The sequence below is a fragment of the Camelus bactrianus genome, chromosome 19, assembly GCF_048773025.1.
Source record: "Camelus bactrianus isolate YW-2024 breed Bactrian camel chromosome 19, ASM4877302v1, whole genome shotgun sequence".
Taxonomy (NCBI): Eukaryota; Metazoa; Chordata; class Mammalia; order Artiodactyla; family Camelidae; genus Camelus; species Camelus bactrianus.
Genome location: NC_133557.1, coordinates 23,784,256 through 23,811,961, shown reverse-complemented (window position 1 = coordinate 23,811,961; position 27,706 = coordinate 23,784,256). Strand labels below are relative to the sequence as shown.

At 51.3% G+C, this 27,706-nt stretch overlaps 1 protein-coding gene across 9 annotated transcripts in view; it reads left to right on the top strand.

Moving 5' to 3' along the window:
• The window catches only part of RIPOR3 (RIPOR family member 3), a 68,182-nt gene that overhangs the window by 11,256 nt on the left and 29,220 nt on the right, over window positions 1-27,706 (top strand). For 3 of the 9 annotated variants that reach the window (XM_074347429.1, XM_074347431.1, XM_074347430.1), the window contains exons 1-2: window positions 21,407-22,309; window positions 26,578-26,696. In XM_074347429.1, coding sequence (XP_074203530.1) covers window positions 21,989-22,309; window positions 26,578-26,696 — 440 coding nt within the window. In that variant the 5' untranslated portion in view covers window positions 21,407-21,988. Of the gene's footprint in view, window positions 1-21,395; window positions 22,310-26,577; window positions 26,697-27,706 lie in introns of those variants that run through there. The other 6 variants (XM_074347435.1, XM_074347433.1, XM_074347434.1 and 3 more) reach the window with 3 other exon arrangements.

Sequence of the window (27,706 nt, the reverse complement as noted above, 5' to 3'; positions counted from 1 at the left end):
GCTTTAGAACCTTTTCTTTCTGACTCCAAAGCTGGGAAGGTTTGGAGACCCTCTAATCCCACCCCGAGACTTTGGGGTCACGGTATTTTCTGTCCCAAAATCCCAGCCATCAGAGATAGGCTTGCTCCCTGCCCTCACCTCTCTCCAGACACATCTCCCTGAGAGAGCCTATAAAAAGGGTAGGGAGGGAAATCCTGTCTTTACCGTGGTTGTGCTCTGCCTCGGGTCTCTGGTGCCCGGGTCTCCTGTGGGTAGGAAGCTGGCATGTCCCCCGTGCATGTAAGAGCCTTTCAGAGGCAGACATGTCATCCCTGACATCTGGGAACATTTTAGGAGTCTTGACTGGGGGTAAAAAATTGTAAAATGGTCCATTAAGGTGTGATTTATTCGTCATTGAGACGATGCTATTAAATGCTTGCAAAGTGATTCACTCTGTTGGGTCAACAAGCCACGACTTCTCGGCCAGGTCCGGCCACCGCCTTGCAGCGTCGGTGAGGCTGCTTCTTTGATGGTGAGGGGAGGTGGGGGCCTGGTGGGGCTGGACTGGGGCCTAGGGGAGACAAGTGAGCACGCGGCCAGATGACGTACCTTTTGTCATGCCTGTGCCACGGCCGTGGAAAAGAACTTGCTTTGGCTAACGGAAGATGTGTGCAGTTAGGAGTCGGGAAAGAAAAATTGTAATTTCCAACAAATGGGGCTTTGCAGCCAGGAAACAGTTGCTCTGTCAGCACGGAGACGGTGAGGGGGTTGGAGCCCCTGGGGAGATCAGGGTCCCTCCACCCCCTGAAAGACAAAGCCAGCCTGCAGCACTTAGCGAGGGGCGATTGGCAAGGGCTGGTGAGTATTTAGGGGTCAGACGCATCGCAGACTCCTGGGTTCAGATCCTACCTCCTCCTTAGACAGCCCTGCTGTAAGATAGAAACTTCACACAATCTACCCTGGGGGCTTGCAGGGATTCCCTGAGCTAAGGCAGAGAGCGAGTTCTCATTAATGTTAACCACTGCTGTCAGGACCAGGAGCGGTGCGGGGCTGGCTGCATGTGGAGAACAGCCCAGGCCAGGACAAGAGAGAAGCAGCGCCATGGCCTTCGCGCTGCAGCTCTAGGGCCGGGCTCCTCACTGCCCGCTGGACACTGGGCAGGAGCCTTCCGCTAGTACCTGCCCCTCAGGCAACTGGGAGACCAGTGCTGGTGTTGGTTGTCACCCAGCTTGGGTGGCCCACATACACAGCATCTAAGAAGCTGTGGGGTCAGCTGGAATGGGGAGGACCCAGGAGGAGAGCTGGGTAGGTAGTGGGGGGACCATATCTGACACAGGTGAGTTGCCCGTGGGCTGGTGGCATATCCATGCCGTGGACATCAAAGGTCTGATTCACACCCCCAATATAGGGGTGAGGGAAGGACAGACAATGGCCACGTGGCCCCTGTGGCCCTTCTGCTCAGGTGGCTCCAATCCCAGTTGAGCTGGGGGGACAGACATGCATCTCTATGCTCAGTCAGCCTCGGGTGGGGGAGGGGGTGGGGGTGGGAAAGTGTCAGATCTGAGGCCAGCTCTGGTTCAGGGGTGGGGTCACACAGACTTGGGGTGAGGAGCATCGGCCATCATGCTCACACAGGCTCCCAGGTCCTGTGAGGGACCTCCAGGCTGAAAGTCTGCTCTCCTGACCTGGAGTCAGGCATCTGTTACTCAGTAAGACTGAGGCCTGACCCCTCCCCTCTGTCCCCATCGCCCCCTGGTCTGACTGTCCAGCGGCTGGGGCCAGGCTGTGGCAATCGTGCCAGCTGGCTGCCACTCTTACACGAAGGCCAGTTTCTGGAGCTATCAGATGCTGTGGCTGTCAGCTTGTGTATCTCCACGGCGCCAAGCCTGGCTAGCTTTTGGGCAACAGCAGCCCCGGGGGGAACATAACCCCTGAAGGAGGGATGGCAGAACCCAGCAGGAGGGCAGTGGGGGGAGGGCAAGGGATGCTGGGCGCCCTGCTGTAGGCAGCTCTGGGCACATGTCCCTTGGAGCCCAGCATGTGAACCCGGGAGCCCCCGAGTCCATCCTTTTCACTGCTACCCTCCTCCATCCCCTGTCCTCTCTGGGCTGGGAGAAGAGGGGCAGGCAGCTGCCCTCGCTTCCTCTATAGGGGCTCCTCCAGCTGTGGTTAGCAAGCCTGGGGTCCCAGGTGAAGGGAGACCTTCTCTACTTTCTCGACAATTTGGGAAATCTCTATGCCTTTGCTGTGTTCACTGGGAACTAAGGGACTTTTAAAAAATGTTTTCTCACAATGGAGGTTTTTCAGTCTACCTTCTCGTGGCAAAATCTGTCTTAGTGGTGAGGAACTGCGTACTGGTCATGGTCCTGCTCTTCATTCCTCTGTACGAATCCACATCTTCCCCGGGCAGACAGATGTCCGAGGATCAGGAGGCGGAGGGCTGTTTCCCCAGAAAGGCAGAGAGGAAAGCACAGTAATATTTTTCAAACTATTACCTGTGACAGGAACGATCCCACACTGAATTAGTCACGGCTGCGGTGAACGTGCTGCCGGAGACACACGCGGAGCCACGGGGTGTGTAATAGCTGTCTCAGCCAGTTCAGGCCGCGTGACGAGGTACCAGAGACCAGGTGGTCAGAGCCATGGGCACAGCACATCCCTGTCCACAGACTCTGCCACCCAGCAGAGGCCCGGCCTCAGGTTCCCCACCCAGGAAGAAAAAGATCAATCTGTCACCTCTGAAAGGATGGAGCAGACAGTTCTCCAGGGGCTGACCCTGGATGCTGAAAAAGGCACATCTCAAACTAGGGTGGCCAGGGAGAGCAGGTCAGGACCATCCAGGTGGAATGATGCAGGCATCCCAAACACACTCCTCTCTCTTCTCCATCCTCCTTCCTTCCCACCCCTATCTGAGCTGATCTAAATGAGAATGACATGAATACTAATACTCTAACGTCCACTTCCTGTGTCAGCCATGGGGCAAATGTATAACATCGAATTCTCAGAGACAGCCTTACACAGTGAATAGTATTATTACCCCCATTTTACAAAGAGGAAAACTGAGGCTCAGAGAGGTCAAGCAACTTGCCCATGGTGACATAGTGAGAATGTGGCCGGCTTGGATTTGTCCCCAGGTCTGTCTGACTCCAAAGCCTCTGCTATCCTCCCATCGCCGCTGTACCATGCAGGCTCCTGGATGGGGGTTCGGGGGTGGGGGGAAAAGGAATTTGCCCCAGAAAAAATTTTAAGAGCTGGACTCCAGAAACTCCCAGAGCTGTTAGTTCTGTGTCATGCTCCATGCCCTCCTGGCACTGTGAAGGAGCCAGACCCGTGAGCTGAGCTGCGGGGAGGATACATAAAGAACTTAAAGCAGAAACCCAGTTTTGAAATGTTCTAGGACAAGGCAGGGAAGTGTCCTTTGGGATTGGGGTGGAGGTTTCAGTCCATTTAACTGGTGGCAACGGGGGTGGAGGGATGTTAACTTTGCTAGTTGATGATAAATTTTCTCTCCCAAGGGTATTTATGATTTATGCTTATGTTTTTAAACAAAATTCAACCAAGCTAGGCTCAGCGTCCCAGGAAGCTAAGGAGACGGCATTCAGGAAAACTTTGTTTTAGGGGGAATAAAAGGATATTCCAGACAATTTGCCTCCTTTTGGACTCTCCTCATCCAAAGCAGAGGCCATCTTATCACAAAGACCCCTCAGGAGGGGTCTTCCAGGCACCAACATCTGAAGAAATTGGTGTCCTGTCTCTGCATTCTAGGCTTCTTGTCTTGGCCGGATCAAAGGGAAAAAACAAAAACAAACGCCCAGATGTTCCCACTGTCGTATTAGCCAAAGCCTTTTTTCAGTCCCCATTCTGGGGCCTGGCTGGGAAAAAGAATCTGTGCGTTAGGACTCTGAGTTAATGTGATGAAACCCTGATTCATACCGCCTCAAGCAAAAAAGAGAATGTATTGGCTCACATAATTGAAAAGTCTAGGATTAAGCACAGCTTCAGGTATGGCTGGATCCAGTGGGATGGATAGCAGTGGGGAATCTGATATTCAGTGACCTGGCCTGGAGATTTCCTTGACTAAACCAGCCATGGTGGCTGTAAGGATGTGGTGGTCTGAATGGGCCTCGATGCTGTGCACTGAAAAGTGGTAAGGGCTTGTTCATAAGAAACCCTTGCTGCTATTAGAAGAAAAGTCAGATTTAACAGAGATCTTCTTAGGTTCTGTGTGATCCAATGAGCTCTTAAGACTCTGAGCCATTCCCAGCTTCAAGGAACCTTATAGGGCATTTGGGTTGGGCTGGCAAATGTGTGTTGCCAAAATACCATTCTTCCCTGTCCTTCAATTCATGGCAGACACTGATAATGGATCGCAGCCCCCTTTCCTAGGGAGCCTCAGGATCCATCTCAATACTGCATTGGAAGCAATCCGTATCCCCCAGTTGGTATCAGAACAGGAGCCCAAATGATTTGCAATTTCTGTTCTAAGCCGATGGAGACAAGGAAACCAAAGCACTGAGAGTTGGAGTGCTCTGCCCCGTGTCATGCAGGAACTCAGGGAGCAAACCCTCCTGACTCCCGGCCAGCCTCCTTTCCTGTGGGATTCGGCCTGATTTGAGCATTGATTGAGAGGAGGTCTGTCCCTCAGTGGAGATTTCCACTCCAGACAGCTGCTACACGAGGGAGAGAAATGATCCCAGGTCAGAGGAAAGCCAGCAAGCTCGGCTGCAGGCCTGGCTCTTGCTGAGAACACGGCCTGGAGCTGAGTGCAGCGCGGCAGGCGGGGGTGCGGGACAATTCGTGGGGAACCCACCAGTCAAACCATCTGTCCACCCGCAGAGATCTCAGCCAGCTTTATGGCGCCCTACCTTAAACAGAATAACACCCGGTAACGCGCTCTACTAGACACGCATTTTCAGTGGGGAGGATGCTGAAGTTACCCCTCCTGGGGATGGGGGTCAAGGTTGTCTTAGAGCGAGGGAGGAATGGCTGGCAACCAGTCTCAGGAAGCCGCAAAGTGGAGAGTAAGCCCTGACATAGTTATCATTCTCCCGGCTCAGCCTTACCCGATCAGAGGAAGAAAATACATGCCAAACAGCCAGCTGATTATTTGGCTGTCGGAGAGCACTGAGTCCGCTGACGTGCTGACCTCAAGAAGCCTCTTGTGATATACGGGATATGAACTTAATAATTTTAGCGGGCTGACATTGGGCCCGCCATGTGCCTCTCACAAAGCCAAGAGCTTTGCATGCATTATCTTAATTCAAATCCACAAGACAACCCTGAGAAGGAGGTGGGTTTTCCCTATGAACAGACGCTAACTGCAGGCTTGGAGAGAGGGAGATGCGCTGCCCACGGCCACCCTCGAGTGAGAGCAGAGCCGGGCTCTGAGTCAGGCCTGCCTGGCCCTAGTTCTGACTGAGCCGCACTCTGTGTGAAGAGGAACGGAACAGAATACATGAGCCATTTGAGAGCCATTAAGCCTGCTGGCCCAGCAGCAGCATGCCAGGTGCCGGCAGGGTCGTTTCCAGAAAGTGTGCATTGGGAAAATGTCACCAGGGAGGCTGAATAACGTGCATAAATGCCTGTCGTGACTCCCTCATTTAAGCTCGTGGCCCACAGAGAGGTGCAGTTGGTTTGAAAACTTCTGGCCTGGAACAAGCCCCCCATTGTACAGTGAGAACACTGAGGCTCAGGAAGGAGAACTGACTTCCCCCAAGTTGCACGGCCATGAGCAGGGGGGCTAGGACTTGAATCTGTCTCCGGGTCCTGGTTCAGCTGACTCCCCTGGGGGCCCATGAGAAACGGGAGGTACCAAATGGTGGAAGGGCAGTGATGGAGCTTCCGAGAGGAGGGTCCCAGGGGAAACATCTAGCGGTGTTGAGGCTCCCCGCCTACAACACCCCCGGGGGGTGGGCCTGCAGTGATTACAGCAGCGTCTATGACGTCCACCCCCTGGGCTCAAACCCAGGCCCGGGCCCTGGCTCTTAACAAGCACCCAATTTCACTGATGTGGCCAATTATTATTGCTTCTTTATTTCCTTTGGAAATTTACTTTTAATTCGTTTTGGCTTTCCCCATCCTCAGGGGGTCCGGCCCTAATCAAGGCAGCCCTGACTGATGACAGAAGCAGATGCTCCCAGGTAGGCTGGACACACCTACGCCTCCAGTGGGTCTGGCAGAGGCTGGGGGAAGAAGCAAGTTTGTGGCTAATCCTTTTCCTCATCAGCAGTCAGCTCCTTGGAGCCTCTAGGGGGGCTGTTGATTGCGGAACCAGCTGGAAGGGAAATGCGAGGGCAGATGTGGCCACAGCAAAAGGCCTGCCGTCGGCAGAACTTCACTGCAGTGAACTGGGAAAGGTGCCATACCTGGAGCCCAACAGATGCAGGTTCACACCCCAGAACCAGCACTCACCGCACAGCCACTTTGCCTGGATGAGACTCGCTTTACCCCCAGGAGTGCCCCGAGCGCTGGGTCACTGCCTGCTGAGTGAATGCTGTTCATCCCCATTGTCAGCTGAACTCACTGTGGACAACAGCTGTGCTGCGGGGGCCCAAGGGAAATGGAAGACATATTTCTGCCCCTTCTCTCCCAGGCCCCTGACCTGCCCTTCCGCCTCAGGAGTTCCTGGCTTCACCCTTTGTCCAGACCTCCAGAGAGATTCTGATAACAGCAGTTCTGAGGCTGAGAAGGGGTCGTTGTGAGGACAGCGTGTTCCTGCAGCAAAGTCCTAACCTCCTTCCCCCTCCTCCAAGTGCTTCAGACCAGAAAAGGGGAACTTGCCACTTGGGACATAGCTTTGAACCCTAGCTCTCCCAAAGGGCTTCTACCCGCTTTAATGTGGTGTATTTGGGTTCTATGGATCATAAATCAGGTAACAATTCCGGGTAAAAAGGGGATGCCTTGGGAGGTTATAGAGATGTTCCTTTTGGCTATACAAAACAAGCAAGCAAACACCAAAACCCAGAAAGCCTAATAAAACTAATTTGAAGAAAGATTTGTTGGCTTATATGGTGGAAAATTTCCAGCAGTAGGGTGTGTTTCAGGTGAAGTGTGATCCAGCCGCTCAACACTCCAGACTGCCACAGCACCTGTCCCTTTTCCATATACACCTGTATGCAAGTGCCCCCAGAATGGCCATTCCAACTCCAAATATCCATGATCCTTCAACCCAAGTATCTCCACCAAACAAAAATGTCCCTCCCTGTCTCTTCATTTGTATTTTTGAGGGAGGGAGTCGGAGGTCCAGGCTCATGCTTTCAGGCCAAGCACCAGAAATTGTATATTTCTGGCCGGTGAGTGGACCTTCTCTTCTAGGTCCCGTGTCCAATGCTTGTTCGATCATCAATGGCCAGACCACATGGGTCACAGGCTGTGCCAACCCAGGGGAGGTAGGATGTCTGAGAAGGGGTCATGGACCAGTCAGCCACTGTAATACCTTCCCAGTGAAGAGGGGACTCATGGGCTGGGGTCTATGAGTCCCCAAAGACTCTGTGATTCCTCCTGGCCTGAGAGAGACTATCTGAAGACTCTTATTTTGTTCTAATTAGTAATTTTAGGAAAATTGTAAGATTGGTTCTGCTTAGAAGTGTTTTTCTTCCCCCTAGCTATGTCTCATGGCATCACCATGCATCTTCAGAACTGCTTCATCTCCCTCATTGATTTGAGTCCATTAGGGAGGAGAAATCAGTTAGTTCAGGAAATAGTTTTAATCACTGTTCCTGGGAAATCGGTTTGTAATCACAGGCCTACCGTCAATAAGCCCAGGATTAGTCTCAGGTGGCTGTTGGCAGGCAGCTGGGCTGCTTCTCCAAACAAACTCTGCATTATTACTTTCATACCAGGAAAAAGGTTTGATCTTCAAAACAATGCACCTATGTCATTGATTAGGCTGGAAGAACTTGTTTGGCCAAATTTAGAACCCACAAGAAGGTCAGAGAATAAATATAGAACTGAACTCCGAGCCTTGAGCGCCAGCAGCTCCGTCTGGCACTGGGTGCTTGCTAACTCCACCTTCTACCTTGAGTTTGGTCGAATTTTTCCCTCTGACTCTGAGTCCACAGAATTCTTGCAGGATAACGTAGTCTTTCAGGGCACAACCTGGAGTCTAAACCTGTCTCTACTACTTCACAAGCTGTGTGACTCCAGGAATGTTGTCCATTTGTGACTGGTTTCTTTCACTCAGCATAATGTCTTCAGGGTTCATCCATCTTGGAGCGTGTGTCAGAGTTGCTTTCCTTTTTAAAGATGAAGAATATTCTATTGTATGGATAGACTGCATTTTGTTTACCCATTCATCTGTCAGTGGACACTTGGGTTTCGTCCACCTTTTGGCTGCTGTGAACCATGCTGCTATGAACACAGGTGTACAGATATCTGTCCAAGTGCCTGCTCTCACTTCTTACCCAGAATGTGAATAAGATATTTTATGGAGAGCCCTTACTTAGCCTGTGCATAAAATCCGTAATAGAAACATAGTGGGTGAAATTTTAAAAATGCAAATTAAAGAATGAGATGACATTTTTGGCCTGTCAAATTAACAACAACTAAAAGGTAATAATCCTCAATGCAGCTGGGACACAGTGAGATGACTGTGGGTAATCCTTCTGGAAACAACTTGCAGTGCTAAACATGACATATTAAGGTTCTTGGAAGTGTTCATACCATTTGATCCAATAATTCCACTTCTGAGAATTCTTCCTAAAGAACCTCAAATGCAGATCAAGGTTTAACCCTGGAGAAGTTTGTCAAAGCAATCTTTGTAACATTGTGGACACAATCTCTGTTTCTATCCATAGGGAACAGTGAACAGAATAATGCTAGTATAGCCCTGCAACGGACAATTTTGTAGTCATAAAAAATGTTTATGAGAACAGTGAACTGAGAAAACAAAACATGCTCTATTCTTTCACGGAAAAGAAGGTATAAACACTGTATATATTGATCCTATAAAAATAACTACTATTTATTGAGCATGTACTTTGTGCCAGAAACACTGCTAAGTTCCTAAGGAACCTTCTTGTTTACTTCTTGCAACAACCCCAAAAGATGGGCACTATTATTACTCCATTTTACAGATGAGGAAACAGAGGTTCCAAGTGGTGAGGTGACTCTCAGGGTCACAATAGCCAGCAAGTGGCAGAGCTGGGATTCCAACCTAGACCCCTCGGTTCCAGTGAGTAGAGAGGAATGGGAAGAACATGGTGCACTGAGGGAAAGTCGTGGCTCCTTGGAAGAGTAGGAGTGAGTTAGTGACACTTTCTACCAATGCTTGTTGTACTTTCCCCCCACAAACAATGGGTGGGGAGGAAGAGCATATTAGGTATGAGGGGAAGGAAAGAAGCAATTCCCTCTTGCACATAGGCAGCTTTGAAGGTAAAACCACCAGGTCTTCTATTGCATGCCACGAACTCAGTTTGTGTCCTTTTCTTTTTTTTTTTTTTTTTCTGGTTAAAGTAGAGCAGAGTGTCCTGACTGTTTTCTGGCTGATTGCTTAATAATTGTGGACACACACACACACACACACACACACGACAAAAGAGGAGACAAAACCCAGCAGCAGCCAAGACTCTGCTAGATCGATGCAGACTGTTACAGGCACAGCTCTCCAAAAAGCAGAGCTCAGTGAAATAAATATTTTTCCTGTGAGAAGAGGCTTAAGTCGGCGATCTTAACAACCCCCCAATTCATTCCAGATCCTCTCAAGGCGGCTGGCGTCAGTGCATCCATCTTGATGTACTTAGGATCCCTTAGTAACTGCAGTGCCTGTGTGTCTGGCTGGCTCCTCTGGCTCGGCAGTGTGCCGGGGTGCTGGGCAGGAGGGCCAGGAGGAGTCTGGCCCTGGGGAACGTTCTCCACACTGCTCAAGCTCCCCACAACTTCTTGGGGTCCTCAATTTTCTTTTCCTGGTAAACCATCACTATTTAATTTAAACTGGAGGCCTGAGAATTCAAGCTCTTTTCTTGGCAAAGACTTCATTCCTTTGGTCCTAGAGACAGTCTGTGGGAAGAATTTAGAATCAAGGACTGAAAACATGTCCACATGAAGAAGTCTGGGTTATCTCAAAAAATGGAGAGCGTTCAATATCGCTAATTATCAGAAATGCAAATCAAAACTGCAGTGAGGTATCGCCTCACACCGGTCAGAATGGCCATCATTCAAGAGTCTACAAACGATAAACGCTGGAGAGGGTGTGGAGAAAAGGGAACACTGCTGGTGGGAATGTAGTTTGGTGCAGCCATTATGGAAAATGGTGTGGAGAACCCTCAAAAAACTAAAAATAGACTTAACATATGATCCAGCAATCCCACTCCTGGGCATATATCGGGAAGGAACTCTAGTTCGAAAAGACACATGCCCCCCTGGGTTCATAGCAGCACTATATACAATAGCCAAGACATAGAAACAACCTAAATGTCCATCAACAGGTGACTGGATGAAGAAGTTACTGTTTATTTATAAAATAGAATGCTACTCGCCATAGAAAAGAATAAAATAATGCCATTTGCAGCAACATGGATGGACCCAGAGATCGTCATTTTAAGTGAAATAAGCCAGAAAGAGAAAGAAAAATACCATATGATATCACTCATACATGGAATCTAAAAAAAAAGAACTTATTTACAAAACAGAAACAGACTCATAGACATAGAAAACAAACTTATGTTTACCAAGGGGAAAAGGGGGCTGGGAAGGGATAAATTGGGAGTTCAAGATTTGAAGACACTACTGTATATAAAACAGAGAAACGAGTTTTTTTCTGTATAGCAGAGGGAACTATATTCAATGTCTTGTAGTAACCTATAATGAAAAAGAATATATGTATGTATATGTATGACTAAAGCATTGTGAGGTACATCAGAAATTGACAAGACATTGTAAACTGACTATACTGCAATTAAAAAAACAGAAAAAAAAATGAGAGTGTCACTACCCAGGCAAAAATGTACTGATTGATTAATTCATTCACTCACTTGCTCACTCAACAATTATTTATTGGGTCATCTCCTATGGATAGGATTTGATACAAAGCTAGTGCAAGACAGTACAAAGCCACTGGAGATTCAAGATTCATCCATCCATCCGTCCATCCATTCATTCAACATCTATTCGCTGAAGGCCTCCTAGATGCCGGGCACTTTCTGGGGGTGCTGGTAAAATCACTTCTTAGTGCCTGCATTCTAGCTAGGGTGACAGACAGACAAGGAAAATGGAGCATATAGGATATCAGATGGTATTAAATGCTAAGGAGGAAAGTAAAGCGGGGATGGGGGATTAGGAAATGGGGGACAGGGTGCTCTCCCTTAGATGAAGGGTCAGGGAAGGAGGTGTTAAATTAAGTCTCAACTTGCAAGAGATGAGGGAAGATGGTTTAGGAGGCACAGATATTAAATAACAGTGACTCACAGATCACGTGGAAGTTCCTTTTCAATTATCTTTCAGTCCTGATTATGCCAATGAGAAAGTCTCTGTTTGTTAATATGTCTTTGATGCCTCGCTAAGACCTACTAATCTCCCCCCTTGAAAGCACAGAGGCTTAGGAGGCAAGTGTGCCTACCGGCCTTTGAACTTGGCTTTGTGTTCAGTGTGAATAATCTGTGGTTACTGTTCATGTGATCGTTCATGGCAAATGACATTCCTCTTCATTTACAGTGGTGAGAAGCATCCTTCTAAAATATACATTTTCTTTTAGAAAAGTGAGCTGATTTTAAAAGGTATTAAGTAACTTGTAATACAGGTGGTACTCAAATATGGAGAAAATTGTAAAGGTGATAAATGAATGAAATTTGAGACATAATAAAATCAGACATGACCTTTCTCTTCAAGTTGCCCAGAGTCTGGCTCGGGAGGTAAATGTACTCGGTGTGACAGCCTGCCACCAGCAACTCCCTTTAAGGGCCTCTTGGAAGGGGCTGTGTTCCCCGAGGTTCTGATGGGTCGGGGAAGCTGCTCCGAGGGAGAGCTGCTGAGGGCCCCCTGAAGGCAAGGGCAAGTCTGGACCCGCCCAGGGAGGACAAACAGGGCATTCCAGACAGAGGGAATCACAAAGCCCAGGCAGAGGGGGTAGAAAGATGAGGAAAGTCAGCCAGGCAGCATGTTTGTAAGCGAGCAGAGTTGCTGGGGAAGGCAGACCCTCAGGAGACCTCCCGGGACTCATCCTAACACGCATTCCATTCACTGAGCACAGTTTTCCTGCATTTTCGTCTGTGATCTCAGCAGCCTCACAAGCTAGCAATGTGGTCACCGTCCTGTTCTACAGACAGGGGATCATGGGCTCAGGCCAGGTCACCTGAGCAAGGTCATGCAGCTAGTAAGTAGCAGTCAGCACTTTGAAAAAAAAAATCTATTTAAAAAAATTCAGATATAATTCACATACCATAAAACTCACCCTTTTAAAGTGGCTTTTAGCCTTTTCACAAAGTTGTGCAACCATCGCCACCATCTAATTCCAGAATGTTTTCATTGCCCTAGAAAGAGACCCCGTACGTGTTAAGCAGTCACTCCCACTCTCCTCTGCTCCCTGCCCCGGCAACCGCTAATCTAGTTTCTGTCTATGGATTGGACTGTTCTGGACATTTCATATACATGGAATCACATAATATGTGGCCTTTTGTGTCTGGCTTCTTTCACTCAACATAATGTTTTCTAGATTCATCTATATTGTAAACATATCAGTCCTTCATTCCTTTATATGGCTGAATAAGATCGCATTGTATGAATGTACCACATGTTATTTATCCATCAGCTGATGAACGTTTGGGTAGTTTTTACTTCTTGGCTGTTACGAATAATGCTGTTATGAATATTTGTGGGCAGGCTTCATGTGGATGTATGTTATCATTCCTTTGGGGAGAGTCCTGGGAGTGGAATTGCTGGGTCCATGGTAACTCTGGGCTGAACCTTTCGGGGGAACCGCCAAGCTGTCTTCCTAAGCGGCTGCCCTTTCTCGCAGGCCCCCCAGCAGCGTCCGAGGGTTCCGACTTCTCCACGTCCCTGCCAACAGTTGTAACTGTCCGTCTCTTTGTTGACCGCCGTCCTAGTGGGTGTGAAGTGGTATCTCGTTTTGGGTTTGACTGGCGTCCCCAGCAGCCAAGTTTCGTGTAGTTGGAAACTTCTGGTCTTCGCAGCTTAAGCTGCCCCCTCACGTGGCAGGAACAGGAGCGGGAGGATTTATTGAGGCGGGGCCTGGGGGGTGGTGGGCAGGGCTCAGCGGCTGTGGAAGGGGCCACGGGATTTGGTGCCTGAAGACTTTGGGGTGTGATGGCGCCAGCAAGTGCATGGGCCAGATACAGAACAGGGAGACTGGACCCACCTCCCCTCCTGGGTCCAGGGTCAGCCTCTTCCTCACAGGGACAGGCCTCGGCCTCAGGCTTCAGTGAGATGGAGGCGGGCGGAAGCAGCAGAGTCCCTCCTCAGGGAGGCCAGAGCAAAGGGGTCCTTGAGGAGGAAACCCCCCAGGCCGGAGAGGGCTGAGAGCTCTTTGCCAGCTAACAATGTCAGGCACGTGGCACCACCGTCTCCAAAGCTGTGTCTTTCAGGGTCCTGACTCCCAGGACACTGGCTGGGACTCATTCCTGTGCCCTCAGTGTGGGGGGCAGGGCTCTGACCGACACAGGCCCCCCGTTGTTAGCTGTCACCTGACTTCTAGTCATTAATATGCACAATGTTCCTGTTTCTTGAGCATTTACTGTGTGTCCTTACAATGTTCTCAGCTCTGATGCTTTACGCACATTTAATTTCCATCCCCATTCCACAGATGAGCAAACTGAGGTTCCGGGTGGTGAGAGAGGTCGTGCTGGCTCACCACCCCCCACAACACACACACACACACACACACACACACACAGACACACACGCACAGCCGGCGAGCGGGATAGTCAGGCGTTGAACCTCATCTCTACCCACCAGGCTACCCTGGGAGCAGAGATGGTGCAGGAGCTTTCTACTTCCAGGCTGCCTTCCCAGGGGGCGAGTGGGTTTTCTACTGCTATGTAACAAACTGCCAGAAGCCCAGCACCTCAACACAATCACACGTGTGAGCTCCCAGTTCTGGAGGGCAGAGGTCAAGACATTGGTCAGACTGAGTTCCTGTTTGGAGGGTCTGGGGACAAATCCACTTCCAAGAGCAGTCTTCTTAGTGCCGTTCAGCTCCACGTGGTTCTAGGACTGAAGCCCCCACGATCTTACTAGCTGTCAGCTGGGGCCACTTTTAGCTTCAGAGGCCTCCCGTCTTCCTTCCCACGTGGCCCCCCATCTTCAAAGTCAGCAATGGAGACTCCCTCACACCAAACCCTTAAACCTCTTTTGCCCGAAAGAGCCAGTCCTGTTTGAGGGCTCACCCGAATGGGTCAGGCCTGCCCGGGAGTAGCTCCCTTTTGCCATAGAAGGTGACTGAATCACAGGAGTCATACACCATTCACATGTTCCATCCACACTCAAAGGGGAGAGGATTTCATTCAAGGTCAAAGGTCCCCGGGGGTCACCGTATGCTCTGCCTGCCACAGAAGTTCTTAGGTTCTAGCAGTAGTGATGATGACAGCTGCGGCAACACTGGTACGTCTCTTACTTGCTTAGAGCATTGTGATTTTCAGGCTGATTCCACATCTGTAATCCAGTTGGAGCCCAGCAGCCATGCTGAGAGGTACGTGCATTGCCCCCATTTTACCCGGGAGAGAGAGACGAATGCATGGTTAGCATGTCTGGGGCGGGAGCCCAGATCTTCTGACCCCCAGCCAGCCCAGGGCTCTTGGCGCCCACAGCACCTCGCCTGCCATGGAACCCTCAGACCTCATTACTGTCCTTGGAAAGGACGAGGCATCTGTTTCCAGCCAGCCCAGCCCTCAGGGAGCACTTCCCTATAAACTCACCACACTGGGTCATCGAAACTCCAGCTTTTACAGGAACAGCCACTGGGCTAGGTGAAGCCCACCTCATTAGGCAGGAGAACGAGTCAAGGCTGAGGGGGTGCAGAATCAAAACAGCATGTGTGTAGGAGGAACCCCACAGTGGGGGAGGGCATCCGGCCGAGGCCACGGTGCACTGGCTGGAAGCCAGGGGGCCACGCTGTCCAGAGGTCACCACTTCTCTTCATCTCTATGCCCCAGGTACTCTATTCGGGACTCACATGGATGCCCCAGCGGCAGCCCCTGGGTGCCTTCATCTTTCAGGCTTCTGGTAGGGTACCGCTCCCTGGAATATTTAAGCAGGGCCTGAGACCCCAGTGAGAAATCCCTGCCCCCCACCCCCCACACACTATCCCCAGGGAGTCTCCAGGGTCTTAACATTTCTTCTAGGTACTTTTGTGCTGATACGTCAATTCGAAAATTGCTGTCTTTTCTCCCATACTGGATGCTGCGCCAATTCTTTCATTTTTTCCTAAAGTTTCACTGACACAAGGCTGCTGGGGAAGTAGACTTTGGAGATATCTGTTGTGAGCCAGTGCCAAAGAATTGGGCTAATTTTAAGCTGAGGAGGGTCTCCTGGAAGGCTGCTGGACTGGGGCGGGGCGCAGGGAGGGGACTCCACTGAATAGGTCCAGGAAAGCAAACTGGAAATGGCCTGAACCACGGGCCCAGGAACCCAAGCTGGGCTCACAGCAGACATGCAGTCAGGGCCTCCCCAGAGCTAGGATGAATGAAGTCCAGCATGTTCCATCTCCTGTCCTTCTGCTCTGGTTTCCTTTCCCAGGCAGTCCGTGTCTGCTTAGCCTGGCATGCCTCCCGTGCCTCTCCCTGGCTGAGGGGATGGTGGGCTCTGGGTCAATCCCAGCAGGCTGACAGCAGAGTGGGCAAGAAAAAGGAAAACAGGGGGCAGTCAGGAAGAAAAGGTCCACAGAATCTGGGGTAAGGGGAACCCAGGGCTGGCACACTTGGAAGTGAAGTCTGGAATCCCCATCCTAAAATTCCATCGCCTGGAAAATTTCATGTGTTTTGCCCTTCACTCCCCTCCCCCAAAGCCTGCCCCATCTCCAGCTGTCAATCATCACTAGGCATCCTTCGGTGCTTTCTTCCATGGAACCGTCCAGCATCTCTTCCCCCACCCAACCAACGCTTGGAGCCCATCTTAGCACATCCAAAACCTCATTAAACTGCTGGGCTAAACAAAAGTGTTTTTGACCTGTTACGGGTTGGACTGTGTCCCACCCAAAAAATATATTGACGACCTACTCCTTTGTACCTCTGAATGTGACCTTATTTGGAAACGGTCTGTGCAGATGTAATCAAGTTCCAGTGAGGTCATTAGGGTGGGCCTTGATCCAATGGACAGTGTCCTTACAACCAGAGGGAGACGCTTTGTGAAGACAGACACACGGGAGAAAGCCATGTGACACCAGAGGCAGAGACTGGAGTGGTGCAGCTAAAGCCGAGGGACACCAAGGATTGATGGCCACCACCAGAAGCTGGAAGAGGCGAGGAAGGACTCTTTCCTAGAGGCTTTAGAGGGAAATGGCCCCGCTGACACCTTGACTTTGGACTTCTAGCCTCCAGAACTGTAAGACAATACATTTCTGTTGTTTTAAGCCGCCCAGTTTATGGTGCCGTTACAGCAGCCACAGAAACTAATATGCTATCTCCAGTCTCTAACCTTACAGCACAGAGAATGTCCTTTTAATGAGGAGAACAAAAGCACATCCTCGAAACTGTGAATTAGGATAACTGGAAGATCATTTCAGTGGTTTCTATTTTACAGACAAGGAAACTGAGGTTCCAAGTTTGTGACTTGTCCAAGTCACACGGTTAGAAGGAGGCAAAGGCCAGACGAACTTGAGGTTTTTGGCCTCAAGACTTACACTCATCACCCTCCTTTTGAATGTGTGGCCATGTATCTCACAGGGTATTGCAAGATCCCCAAATCCTAGTCCCCAGATGTCACGGGTTCTTTCTTACATGAGCTAAAATCTGAGTACAAGCCTTGTCCTTATGGGAACTACCTGTTCCAGCCGCATTTACTGTAATATGAGCCTCTGTAAAGCGAGCCCTCTTTCCCTGGTGATTTTCATTACAAAATTTGAGCTGCATTCCCACCGAAATCATCTCCCAGTAGGCCCAAGTAAGAATGTTTGGCAAAGAAAGAATTAATTGATAAACAGCTTGTAGTACACTAACTTCAGTGTCTGCCTGGAATGTTTTGCAACACTTTTGGAAACTCCAGGGTTACGATTTCAGCACTATCTGTTTACTTCAGGCTGTTAAGCCACATGCATACTCCGCATACTTGGGAATCCACTGGTTTCACTCTGAACATGTAGCACGGAGACCCTCTCTCACTTTTGGGTGGGCATTTGTAGTGGTTGGTAGAGCAGGACTGCAATACCTGGAGAGACCAGTAGGGGTCTTCTTCCAACAGGAAATAAATTTAAGGCTGAAGCTTCTTGAAGTTCAAGGCTTTGGGTTCTAGAAAGTAAGTGGGTTCTAGAAAGTAAGTGGGTTCTAGAAAGTAAGTCTGTTTCTTTGGGAGGAAATCTATTCTCTTTATAATGTGGGTTAACCAGCTGCATAAAGTCACCTAGTCCTGAGAATGGGCAAGAAAAGATGTGAAAATAATATATTTCCTGCCTTCCTGTCCCCAGGGAGGCACTGGAGCTGAGGCCAGGGTGCCTGGGACAGTCTCTTCCCAATCAGCACCAAGAGGGAAAGGAAACCGCACCTCCGCGCTGTCTAAAGAAAAATCAGCTCAGCAGGCTGGCTTGACTTGTCTCTTGTAAACTGTTTACCTCGGGATGACCAGATGGCTCATCTCTCACTGAACCCTTGGCCATTTCTTGTGCTGTTAACAGCTTCTATTAGCAAACAGTCCTGCTCCAACGGCCCACGTGCTTGCGTATGCAAGAGCCCAGGGGCCTCCTGGCTAGGGGAGCCCCCAGCATTCCAGGAGGTTGACTCAGCACCGCTGGGCCATGCATGACTCCCCATGAGGTGCAGGGGGTAGGTACTTCAGCTGTAAATAAGGTGGGGGACTGCCTCATGAGGTGGAAATAGGATGAACTCTGTCAAGATTTTGCAACTCCCCCACGCTTTTACATGACAAAAGCCAATTGTGATTAAAGTTTGAGGGGTGGGAAAGAGACATAGTGGGGCTCTTGCCTTCCTGGCCAGTGGGGAGGGAGCTCCTGGCATCCCTGTCTGGGTTCCATCTTTAGGTACCACCTCCTTCAGAGCCTTGTGAGTGGGGTGGGGTGCACGGGTGAGATTTTAATCCTGAGTTCCCAGAAGTCCCAAGCCTGGAGTAGGGTATAAAAAAAACGGATGGACAGTTTTAAAAGCTCACTCTGGTTTTCAGGTGGGGGCCAAGGGCAAGTGGAGGTGGGGAGGCCAGTGGAGACGGGAGAGGTGACTGGGGCTTGGTCCTGGGGTGAGGTTGGGGGCAGAAGGAGGGGACAGATTCAGGGTGTCTCTGAGAAGTGCAAAGTGAAATCTCTTGACCAAGGCTGTCTATGAGGGGGGAGATGCCCCTGCGGGCTGTATAGCCTGGCCAGGAAGACAAAATTCTCACCCAGGGAACTAGACTTCAGTGGTCAACAGATTCGAAGTTCCATTTTAGAGGCAGAGAAAGCATGTTCCAAACTCTAAAAAATAAAGGAATGTTGACAGATCCGGTCACACAAATATTTGAAGCTTCGGTTACGCACACATGCACGCACACCATGCACACACGCACACCCCATTAAGTTAAACAAGGTGAAAGGTAAGTGAGGTGGGGAGCCAGGCCCGGTGGAATTGGGAGAGGGAGAGGAGGGTGGGAGATAAAACTGAGAAGAAGGGGAGACAGGTAGGAAGGTTGAATTTGATTTGCATAATAATGACTTGGGTGGGGAAGGGCTGGAGGTGGAAGGATTGTTTCGGAGGCAGATTGGAGGGAGGGCTGGGGAGGGCCAGGAGCAGGGCCACATGAAGACTTTCGTGGCCCCCCTCCCAGCACCTTGGCCTTCCAGGGTCAATTCCTCCATAAAAAATATGAAATCCTATAGTATGTTATGACTGTGTTGGTGTAAAGATAGATGTATTCTATAATAAAAATCATTCTATTAATATATACAAACAATATAATTTTATGATATAATAAAACATTCTCTTTGACCTAAAAGTTCATTTTTCAGTCTTCTGATTTTAAAAGCAATCCTCACATTTTCATGGGGCCTGTGCACTGTGCCCCTGTTCCTGGTGGAGAAGTTGGCCCTGTTTTTCTACAGACAACGGTCGGGAAAAGAATTCTTTCCCAGTCCTCTTGTGGTTTGTAGAGAGACTTCTTGGCTCTGATGTCCAGCTGTGTGCTGGGGAGAGGGTCTGTGTCCCTGGGATTACAGAGAATTCCGGGTGGTTCATCCAGGGCGGAGTGGTTGGCCCACGTGGCTGGCAGAGTGCTGCCGCCTGGGTTTGAATCCAAACTCTGCCTGTGTTGAGCTGCTCCAAACCAGTGTGTGTGTGTGGAGCTGCTCCAAACCTGTGTGTGTGTGTGTGTGTGTGTGTGTGTGAAGGGTTGGGGTAGCAGAGGCCCAATTGGAGCTACGAGCCCAGGGCCCCTTCTGAAGATGTCAGGCTGCCAGGGCCCCCCAAATTCCCACACCCTATTCATGTGAGAAGCCTGAACAATATTTGTGGCCAACCAGATACAGCCTCTATAATACACCACCTCTGACCCATGAGAAGTCGTTCCCAACACCCACCACACTAATTCCTGAGCCCCCTAGTGCGGATCTGACCAGCTGCCTTTAACCCCTGGTTCCCATTGGTCCCGATTCTGCCCACCGGGGGCACAGGTGCAGTCTTGGTTGTCACAGCTGGAGGGCAGAGAGCTCCCGGCATCGATGGGGTGGTGCTAAGTATACAGGGCAACCCCCCTTCCCAGCAAAGACTGATCCTGCTCCACACATCAGTGGTGCTGAGGGAGAGACCCACCCATTTCTGGGGTGAGGATCCTAATTAGGGCCCTCACGTGATACCTCCTCACTCCCAGGATGTGGGTTAGGTGCACACACACTTGAGCCATCCGCAAGCATTATAAAGTAGATTATTGAAGACAGTGCTGCCACTTGCCCCATTTGTACTCCTGGTCCCAAGCAGACCAGGGTTGGGGTGTCTTTGAGAGGGGATCCAGCTGCCTCTCTGGGTGCTTTCCGCAGGCTCAGTTTCATCACACACTACCTCTGGGCAGCCCCAGGCTCTGGCCCCTGGACCCGTACACTCTCCGAGCCCTGTGGCAGCCTCAGGAGGCTCCTTCTCCCAAGAGTTGCTGTCCCTTCCACGTGACCCCCGGCAGACCCGTGATGGAATTGTGTTGATGGTGATCAGGGGCCATTTAAATTAAAATACCCTCTGGATACTTCACAGAAATTCATGAGTCATCTTTACCTCGTAAAACCCCAGTGGAGTTAGCTGCTAGTGTAGATGATATTTGTGAAAAAAAAAATTTTTTTTTTAAGAGGAAAGTTCCTCCTTTGATTCCAAGTTCATCCTGAAAAGCAATTTTCTCTAGGTTGGAAGACACGCAGTCAGCTTGGCAGCCTAACTACTGCACAACTGGGGACAGTTTAGTCAATCTCTCGATTTTCTCCAAGTTAACATTTTGTTTCAAATTATGAAGGAATACATGCCCATTGCAGCACATTCGTAAGGTATTGTTTCAAAAATAAAACAGACCACGCTGTATAGAGTTTACATCTTGCTCTGGTTCACCCAGCACCTTATTTCAAACATTTCCCCATGTCATTATATCTCAAAACTCATATTCTGAATGGCCACGCAAATTTCCTTCATATGGTTTATCTAACCTATCCTCTACACTTGGCCATTTGTGGCCGCACCCCAGTGTTCTTATCTGTGAAATGGACACAAATGTGCTGTGAAGTCCAGTGAGATGGCCTGCCGTCTACTCCTATGGCTGGTCCTTAACAAGCCTATGGGCCTCTAATTGATCCTCTCTCTTGCCTCTGAGCATTTGCACACGCTGTTCCTAACACCTGGCACACTTCCATCCCACCCTCTCTCTCTGCCCAGCCAATACCTCCTCTTCCTTTAGATTTCAACATACAATGTCACTCCCCCAGGGGTCACTCCTCTTGGGCTGGGCGTGGGGTTCTTGCCTGCTCCCTGGGCCTCGGCTTGGCCCCATCACAGTACAGCCTCATCACCTCGTGTCCTAATGCCTGTTTCCCACTGGCCCAGTTCACAGCTGTATGCCCAGTGCCTGCATTCAGTAGGCACTCAATACATGTGTGTTGAGTGAACAAACTGAGTGAGGGAATTCCATAATTCTGAAGAGATGTCCTTCAATCATTCATTTATTTAAGCAATCACCTATTCAAACAACGTTTGCTGAGGGCCTACTACTTGATGGGGCTCTGGGCACAGCAGTGAACAAGACAGAAGTCCCTGCCCCATGGCGCTCATACTCTTGTGAGGGACTCACAACTACCAAGCAAACTGATAAGACCATTTGGGATAGTGATACACTTTCTGAAGGATTTGAAACAGGGTGAGGGGGGAGGCTGCTGTAGCCAGGGCAATCAGGGAGGGCCTCCCTGAGGAGGTGACCTTGGCGCTCAGCCCTGAAGGTTGGGAGGAGGCAGTGTGGAAGACCCAGGGTAAGGGTGTGGCGGTCAAGGGCACAGCCAGTGCAAAGGCCTGGAGGTGGGCTCCAGTGTAGGAGCAGGGGACTGGGGTTTGGCAGGGAGGAGGAGTTTGGATTCTTCTGGCTCTTCCGTTCACCTCTGGGTGATCCGGGTAGTTCATCTGACCACTCTGGGCTGGGTCTGGCCACCGGTAAAATGAGGGAGGTGGACTCCACCTCATACAGACAGTCTGGTTACCAGAGCAGCCTCCTCAGGACGCCCATCCCTCTCGTGCATAAACCCACATTCCTCATCCGGGGCTATTTTGCCATTTCCTTTCATGCTAAACCAAAGGGCTATTTTGGACACTCCTATAAGCAAACTAATCCCTGGCTGGCATTTGAGCGGATATAAAAGAGCCCTAAGTGAGGGACTCAGGCAAAAGCTGTCCAGCCCTGAGAGCCCATGCCGTTAAATTTAGAAGCATTACCTCCAAATGAGGTGAAATTGCAGGTTCCTCTGGCAGGCGGGCAGCTCTGGGCAGCAGTGAGCAGGACAGATTTAGCGGAGCGGTTCCGGTTCCCCCCATCTGCACCTTGGGGAAGAGGCCCGGGACGGTTCTGTCAGTGTCCGGGGAGCAGCTGGCTGGGTGAGGAGCCCCTTCGGCCAGCCTGCCCTCCTCGTGCTCACCAGCTGGGTCCACGCATCAGGTGCTGCCCGGGTGCCAGGCCAGACAGAGGCCGCGAGGGACACGTGGGGAAGAGGCAGTCCTGTCTGCCACCAAAGGTTTGGGACTTGCATGACTTCCGTGCCCCTCTCCTCTGCCCAGGGCCCCAGCGAGGCCCCGGGCAATCTTGCATGCCCCACAGAGTGCTGGCTGCCAGGGGCTGCCCTGAGCCACCAAGTGTCCCTCCCTAGGCACTTTCCAGATCTGCCCACAATCCAGCAGCTAAAGGGTAATGCCAGCGGGGGGAGGGGAGGGAGGAGGGGTCTTGGGGAGGAGCAGGGTCTCCAGTTTCTGTTCTGAGTGGTCAGTGTCCCTGTTGTGTCGATTTAACATTACGAGTATCACCATTGGTCAAAGGTGACAAACATCCGTTGGGACATGTCAGGAGCCCACTGAAGGCTCCTAGGATTCCAGGGGTCTCAGCCCGGCCATCCCATTCCCGGTCCACCAGAGGGGGCACAATTTTGCAGCCACAAGGGTCAACTACAAGGGATCCTCCCTACCAGGGCTCGGCTGGGATGGACACAGGTCCAAAGGGGTCCACAGGGACCTGGGCTCCCACACCCCGAAGCCTGCAGGGGAAGGAGCTTGATTTTTCTAAGCCACCCTCAGGGCTACATTTCTAGCTTGGCAGGCCCTCTTCATGGGACCTGCTTCCATGCTGAGGCCCCTCTTCCCTCCCCACCAGGCTCATGGGAGAGGAGAGAGGGTATGTGTCTTCAGCACAGCCCCGGGGAAGCAGGTGCAGCCTGGCACAAAGTGGCCAGGCTTTGGAGCCCATCATGCCCAGGTTCAAATCTGAGCTCCGGCAGTGCCTACCTGTGTGGCCTTGGATGAGCCATTTCCTCGCCTCTCCGAGCCTCGGTTTCCTTATCTGCAAAATGGGAATGATGATAATAGTATTTGCCTCATATAGTATTGGGAGAATTAAATGAGATTTTAAGCCCTTAGAGCAGGTGGCAGGCAGAGTGCTGGCTACCCAGGGGTCATCCATCAGTGGCCACTGCGTTTGTCAATAATGTTTTATTGGAACTTAGCCAGGCTCATTCATTTGCACTTTGTCTGTGGCTGCTTCTGCTCTAAAACGGCAGAGTTATGTAGTTGTGACAGAGACTATATGGCCTGCAAAGCCCAGAATATTACTCTCCAGTACTTTACAGAGAACATTTGTTAACCCCTGCGTTGGAGTCCGGCACATAGTGGAAATTCTTATCCTTATCCTTATCTTTGTTCTCCCTCTGCCTGAGCCTTGGGCCACACAGCCTGCCGAAGTGGGGGAAGCAGAGTCAGCCTTTCAGTCCTTGTCCTGTGGTCCCATAACTATGTGCTGTGAATCTTCCAAGCCCCAGAGAACACCCCTAGTCCTGCCTGCAGGGAACTCTCCGTCTAGTGGGGGAGACAGACAAGTCATCACCATTCAGTCCAGTGTAACTAGAGGGAGCTGGGGACTGGAGGGAGATCCAGGAAGGCTTCCTGGCAGAGGTGACGTTTGGGCTAGAAGAGGAGGGGGTAGCTAGGAGGCCAGTCACCATGTGGCAGGTCCCTGAGCCAGACTTTTCACCTCTTAGAGCCTCTTTCCTCATATGAAAAGTGGGGTCATTGAACCTCATGGACCTGTCGTGAGTAATAAATCCACAGCCAGGTGCTGGCACACTGCGTAAGTCTGCACTAACATTCCCTTCCTCCATCCTCCTTTCCTAATGCTGGGCAGGAAGATGGTGGGGTTTGTTCTGGCGAACTGTACACACAGAACTATTTAGCAATTGTCTTTCTCTCTTATCCTGAAGGACCTAGGGGAGGCTGAAGGAATGACCCAGAAGGCGTGGGTGGGAGGGTGGTGGAGATGTGGAGGGAGGGAGTTCCGGTCCCAACTCCCTGGGGCTGGCGCCAGAGCCCTGGTCCCAACCACTGACCTTGGGGATCTCCCTGTCCGCTCCCTCCTCGTTCCCTTGCCCAGCTTGCTGTTAAGCAGTTTGAGAAGGTTCTAGTGCCATTCGGAGCTTATGCTGATAGGGGTGGGGGCAGCAGTGTGCTGATAAATGTTTAACAACCAGCAGAAAAAAAACAAAACAAAACCCAAGCCTAATTTGTAACACTTGCCAATTTCCACGCTGTACATAATCCTATCGTGGCTGATTTCAAGCTACCAAAATTGCTGAAAATTTTAACAATCGACTCTTGTGAGCTGGTCCAAACTAGCAGCAGAACAGCACAGGTAGGGGCCGTGGGGGTCCTCCCTGTGGGGCGGGGGCAGACCCCTGGGGTGCAGGATGCCTCCTGACCACCTACCATGAGAAGTGCTGGTGTCAGCATGGGTCACACTCAGGTTCTAAGCCCGGCTCTACTGCTTCCTAGCTGGGTCCCTTGGCTTGGCTTGTTACCTCTCTGAGCCTCAGTCTCCTCATCTATCAGAGTAGGTTTGCAATAGATCCTACGTGTCAGGGGGTTGTGTGTATCTAATAAGAGAATTCACACAGGCATTTAGTGCATGGCTGGCTTAATTACGAGCACTCAGTAAATGATACCTCCACTGCCAGGCTGCCTCACCTTCCCCATCAGGACCCTGTGCTGCTGTTCACGGGTCTGCAGCTCGGGACAGTCCCTGGCACTGGGGCTTGCCACACTGTGGGTGCTCAGCAACGCTCACCAGCTTCCCCCGCCAGGGCTAGATGTCACTCATCAGCTCATCTGCCCCGGCACCTGGGGTCTCAGTCACCCGATGGCACAGAGACAGCCTGCTCTTCCCAGTGTCTGTTTCACTTTGTGTGCTGTCAGCACACTGTTTCTTTGGTCCTTTTCTGGATTTCCATCTTACAGGTGGGATCACCGAGGCCCAGAGCCGATGAGTGGCACAGCTACAGATAGGGTCTGAACCCAGGTCTGGCTTTTTTGTTTCCGGTGCTCACCTATGCACAGCACACGTGGGGCTGTTTGTTGCAGGGGATGTTGGAGGAGAAGGCTTGTGGGGGCTGCACAGATCTGCTGGGGGTTCAGAGTGAGGGTTCTAGAGACCATGGAGGGACCGACTACAAACAAAATGCAGGACTAGACGCTGGGCAGAGGTGACCCCAAAGAGAACATTATTCCATGCAGAGGCCGCAATGTGGGCAAAGGTGTGGAGTCTGGACTCAGCCGCTGGGTGGAGGGACGTGGGAAGGCAGGGGCCTCACCGAGTGGGGATACAAGGGAGTTGGTGGAGAGGAGCTTTCCCAGGGCAGTGAGGTCCCTGGCATCTTTGCACTGGCCCTACCCTGGCTGAGGCGCAAGGTATGAAACTGTAGCAGCAGAGATTTGGGTTAGATATGGAGGAGAACTTTCCAATGGTACTGGAAGACACTGGGCAATACTCCCAAGGGTTATGGTGCATTTTTCCAATCTTGAGGTGGATTGGAAAAAAGAAAAGCCAGCCAGGTTCTAGGCTGGCCTCACTGCAGCCTGACTCAGAGACGGGGCAATGGATTATGGCTTCTGGAAGTCTTTGATGCCTCATGTGAATTGGGCTTCATCACCCCCTGCTCAAAGCCTCCTATGGCTCCCAGTTACCCTCACCCAATTGCAAGGCCGAAGTCCTCCCTAGGGCCACCAAGGCCCCCTGACCTGCACTCTGCTGGCCTCTCCAACCTCACCTGGAGCCACACCCCAATCCACTGAATTTCTTTCTGTTACTGGACTCTACCCTGTCCTCTGCACTTCCAGGCCTTTGCTCATGCTGTTCCCTCTACTTCGGATACCCTTCCCTCCCTCCCCTTCCCCTTCTTCCCTCCTTAGCCTTTCCTTCTCAGCTCTTGGTTGCCTTCTCCATGGTTGGGACAGATCCCCAGTCATTTCACTATGGGCTCCACATGGTAACTGGGGTTCATCAGCCTCCCTGCTGGACCCAGAGCCCTGAGAGGTGGTGGCAAGGACTTTGCCTGTCTCACTCAATGTGTCTCCAGCACCGTGTCTGGCACACAGTGAGTGCTCAGTTTGTAGAGGGGGGTCAGGGTCACTGGCAGAGAGAAGTGGCTGAGGGGAGGGGAGAAGAGCTGATTCAGCAGTTGCTGGCTCCCCCTGTGCGAGGACTCAGCTTTGCTCAGGCATTAAGGACCCAAGTGCAGACAGCGTACAGAGACTTGGGTTTGAATCTTGCTCCTGCCGCTTGCCCCAAGCAGGCTCCCTAAACTAATCAAGCCTCAGTTTTCTCATCTGTGATCTGGGGACAGTACCGGCCACCCATCTCTGGGGGCTGTTGTAAGGTCTTTGGGGGCCATGGTGGAGGGTGGCTGGCCTGCGGTCAGCACTCACCAGGTGGCAGTGTGAGGCTGACTGTCCTGTCCTCCCCCTGCAGGTGACGGCCATGTCGGTGAGGGTGCGGTTCCTGTCCTCCGGGGACACAGGGGCCGTGGGGGTCATGGGCCGGAGCGCCTCCTTTGCAGGCTTCAGCAGTGCCCAGAGCCGGAGGATCACGTAAGTTCTGCCTGAGTCATGGTGGGGAAGGGGGCTTGTTTGAGGGCTACGGGTGGGCGGTGGGGGCGGGCAGGGACAGCCTCCTCCGCTGCCAATGACCCTGAGGCTCGCTCTCATGCCAAGCCTGCAGCCCAGGACAGTGTGTGTGTGAGAGAGTCTTGGTGTTGGGAGAATCCTGTAACTTGCTTCTGATCTGGACAGGTATCATCATGTTCCTGGCAGTTGATCCCAGAATTTGATCTGCCTGAGTTTATCAGGCCCACCTGGCAGATCAGAAAACTGAGGCTCAGAGAGGTGGTGCTGCTCACCCAAGGTCACACAACAAGACTGGTTCAGAGTTAGAACTTAGTCTCCTAGGGGCAGGGCTAGTATGGAATGTTCTTCCTGTTTAACAGAATGAGAAATAGAGCCACCTGTGACCTGGGGCCAATGACTTCACCTGCGTCTGGTTTCCTCATCTGCAAAATGGGAATCACAAATGTCCCACCCTCACAGGCTTGTCATGAAGGCACAATGAGGTGACACCTGGCAAGCAGCTGGCACACGCCTGCACACAGTAGGTGCCTGTGGGAAGTTTCAAAGGATAAGGAGCAGCCTGGTCGACACTGAGTATCTGGGCACAAGCTCATGGCTGCTCTGCTGGGTGTCTCCTCCAGCTGCAGGTGATCCCCAGGAGGAAGGGCCGTCTCTGCCCAGGCCAGCTGGGTCTTGGGCTCCAGACATCCTGTGAGGCCCAAACGTCTGCCAGTCTGAGCAGATGTGGTGGACAGACAGGACCCCCAGCCAGAGCAGGGCACAGAACCTGGTTGATCAGTGAGCCAGTCAACAACCAACTCTCATCCTGGCACTTCCTTGCTCGAAACCTCCAGAGGTTCCCATCCCACTTAAGATACCATCCAGGCCCCTCGAGGCTGGGGTCTGGCCAGCCAGCCTTCTTCTGAACCCTGTGCTTCAGCCACATTGACCTCGCTGCCCTCCAGGCCTGTGCACAGGCTGTGTCCCCCACCGGG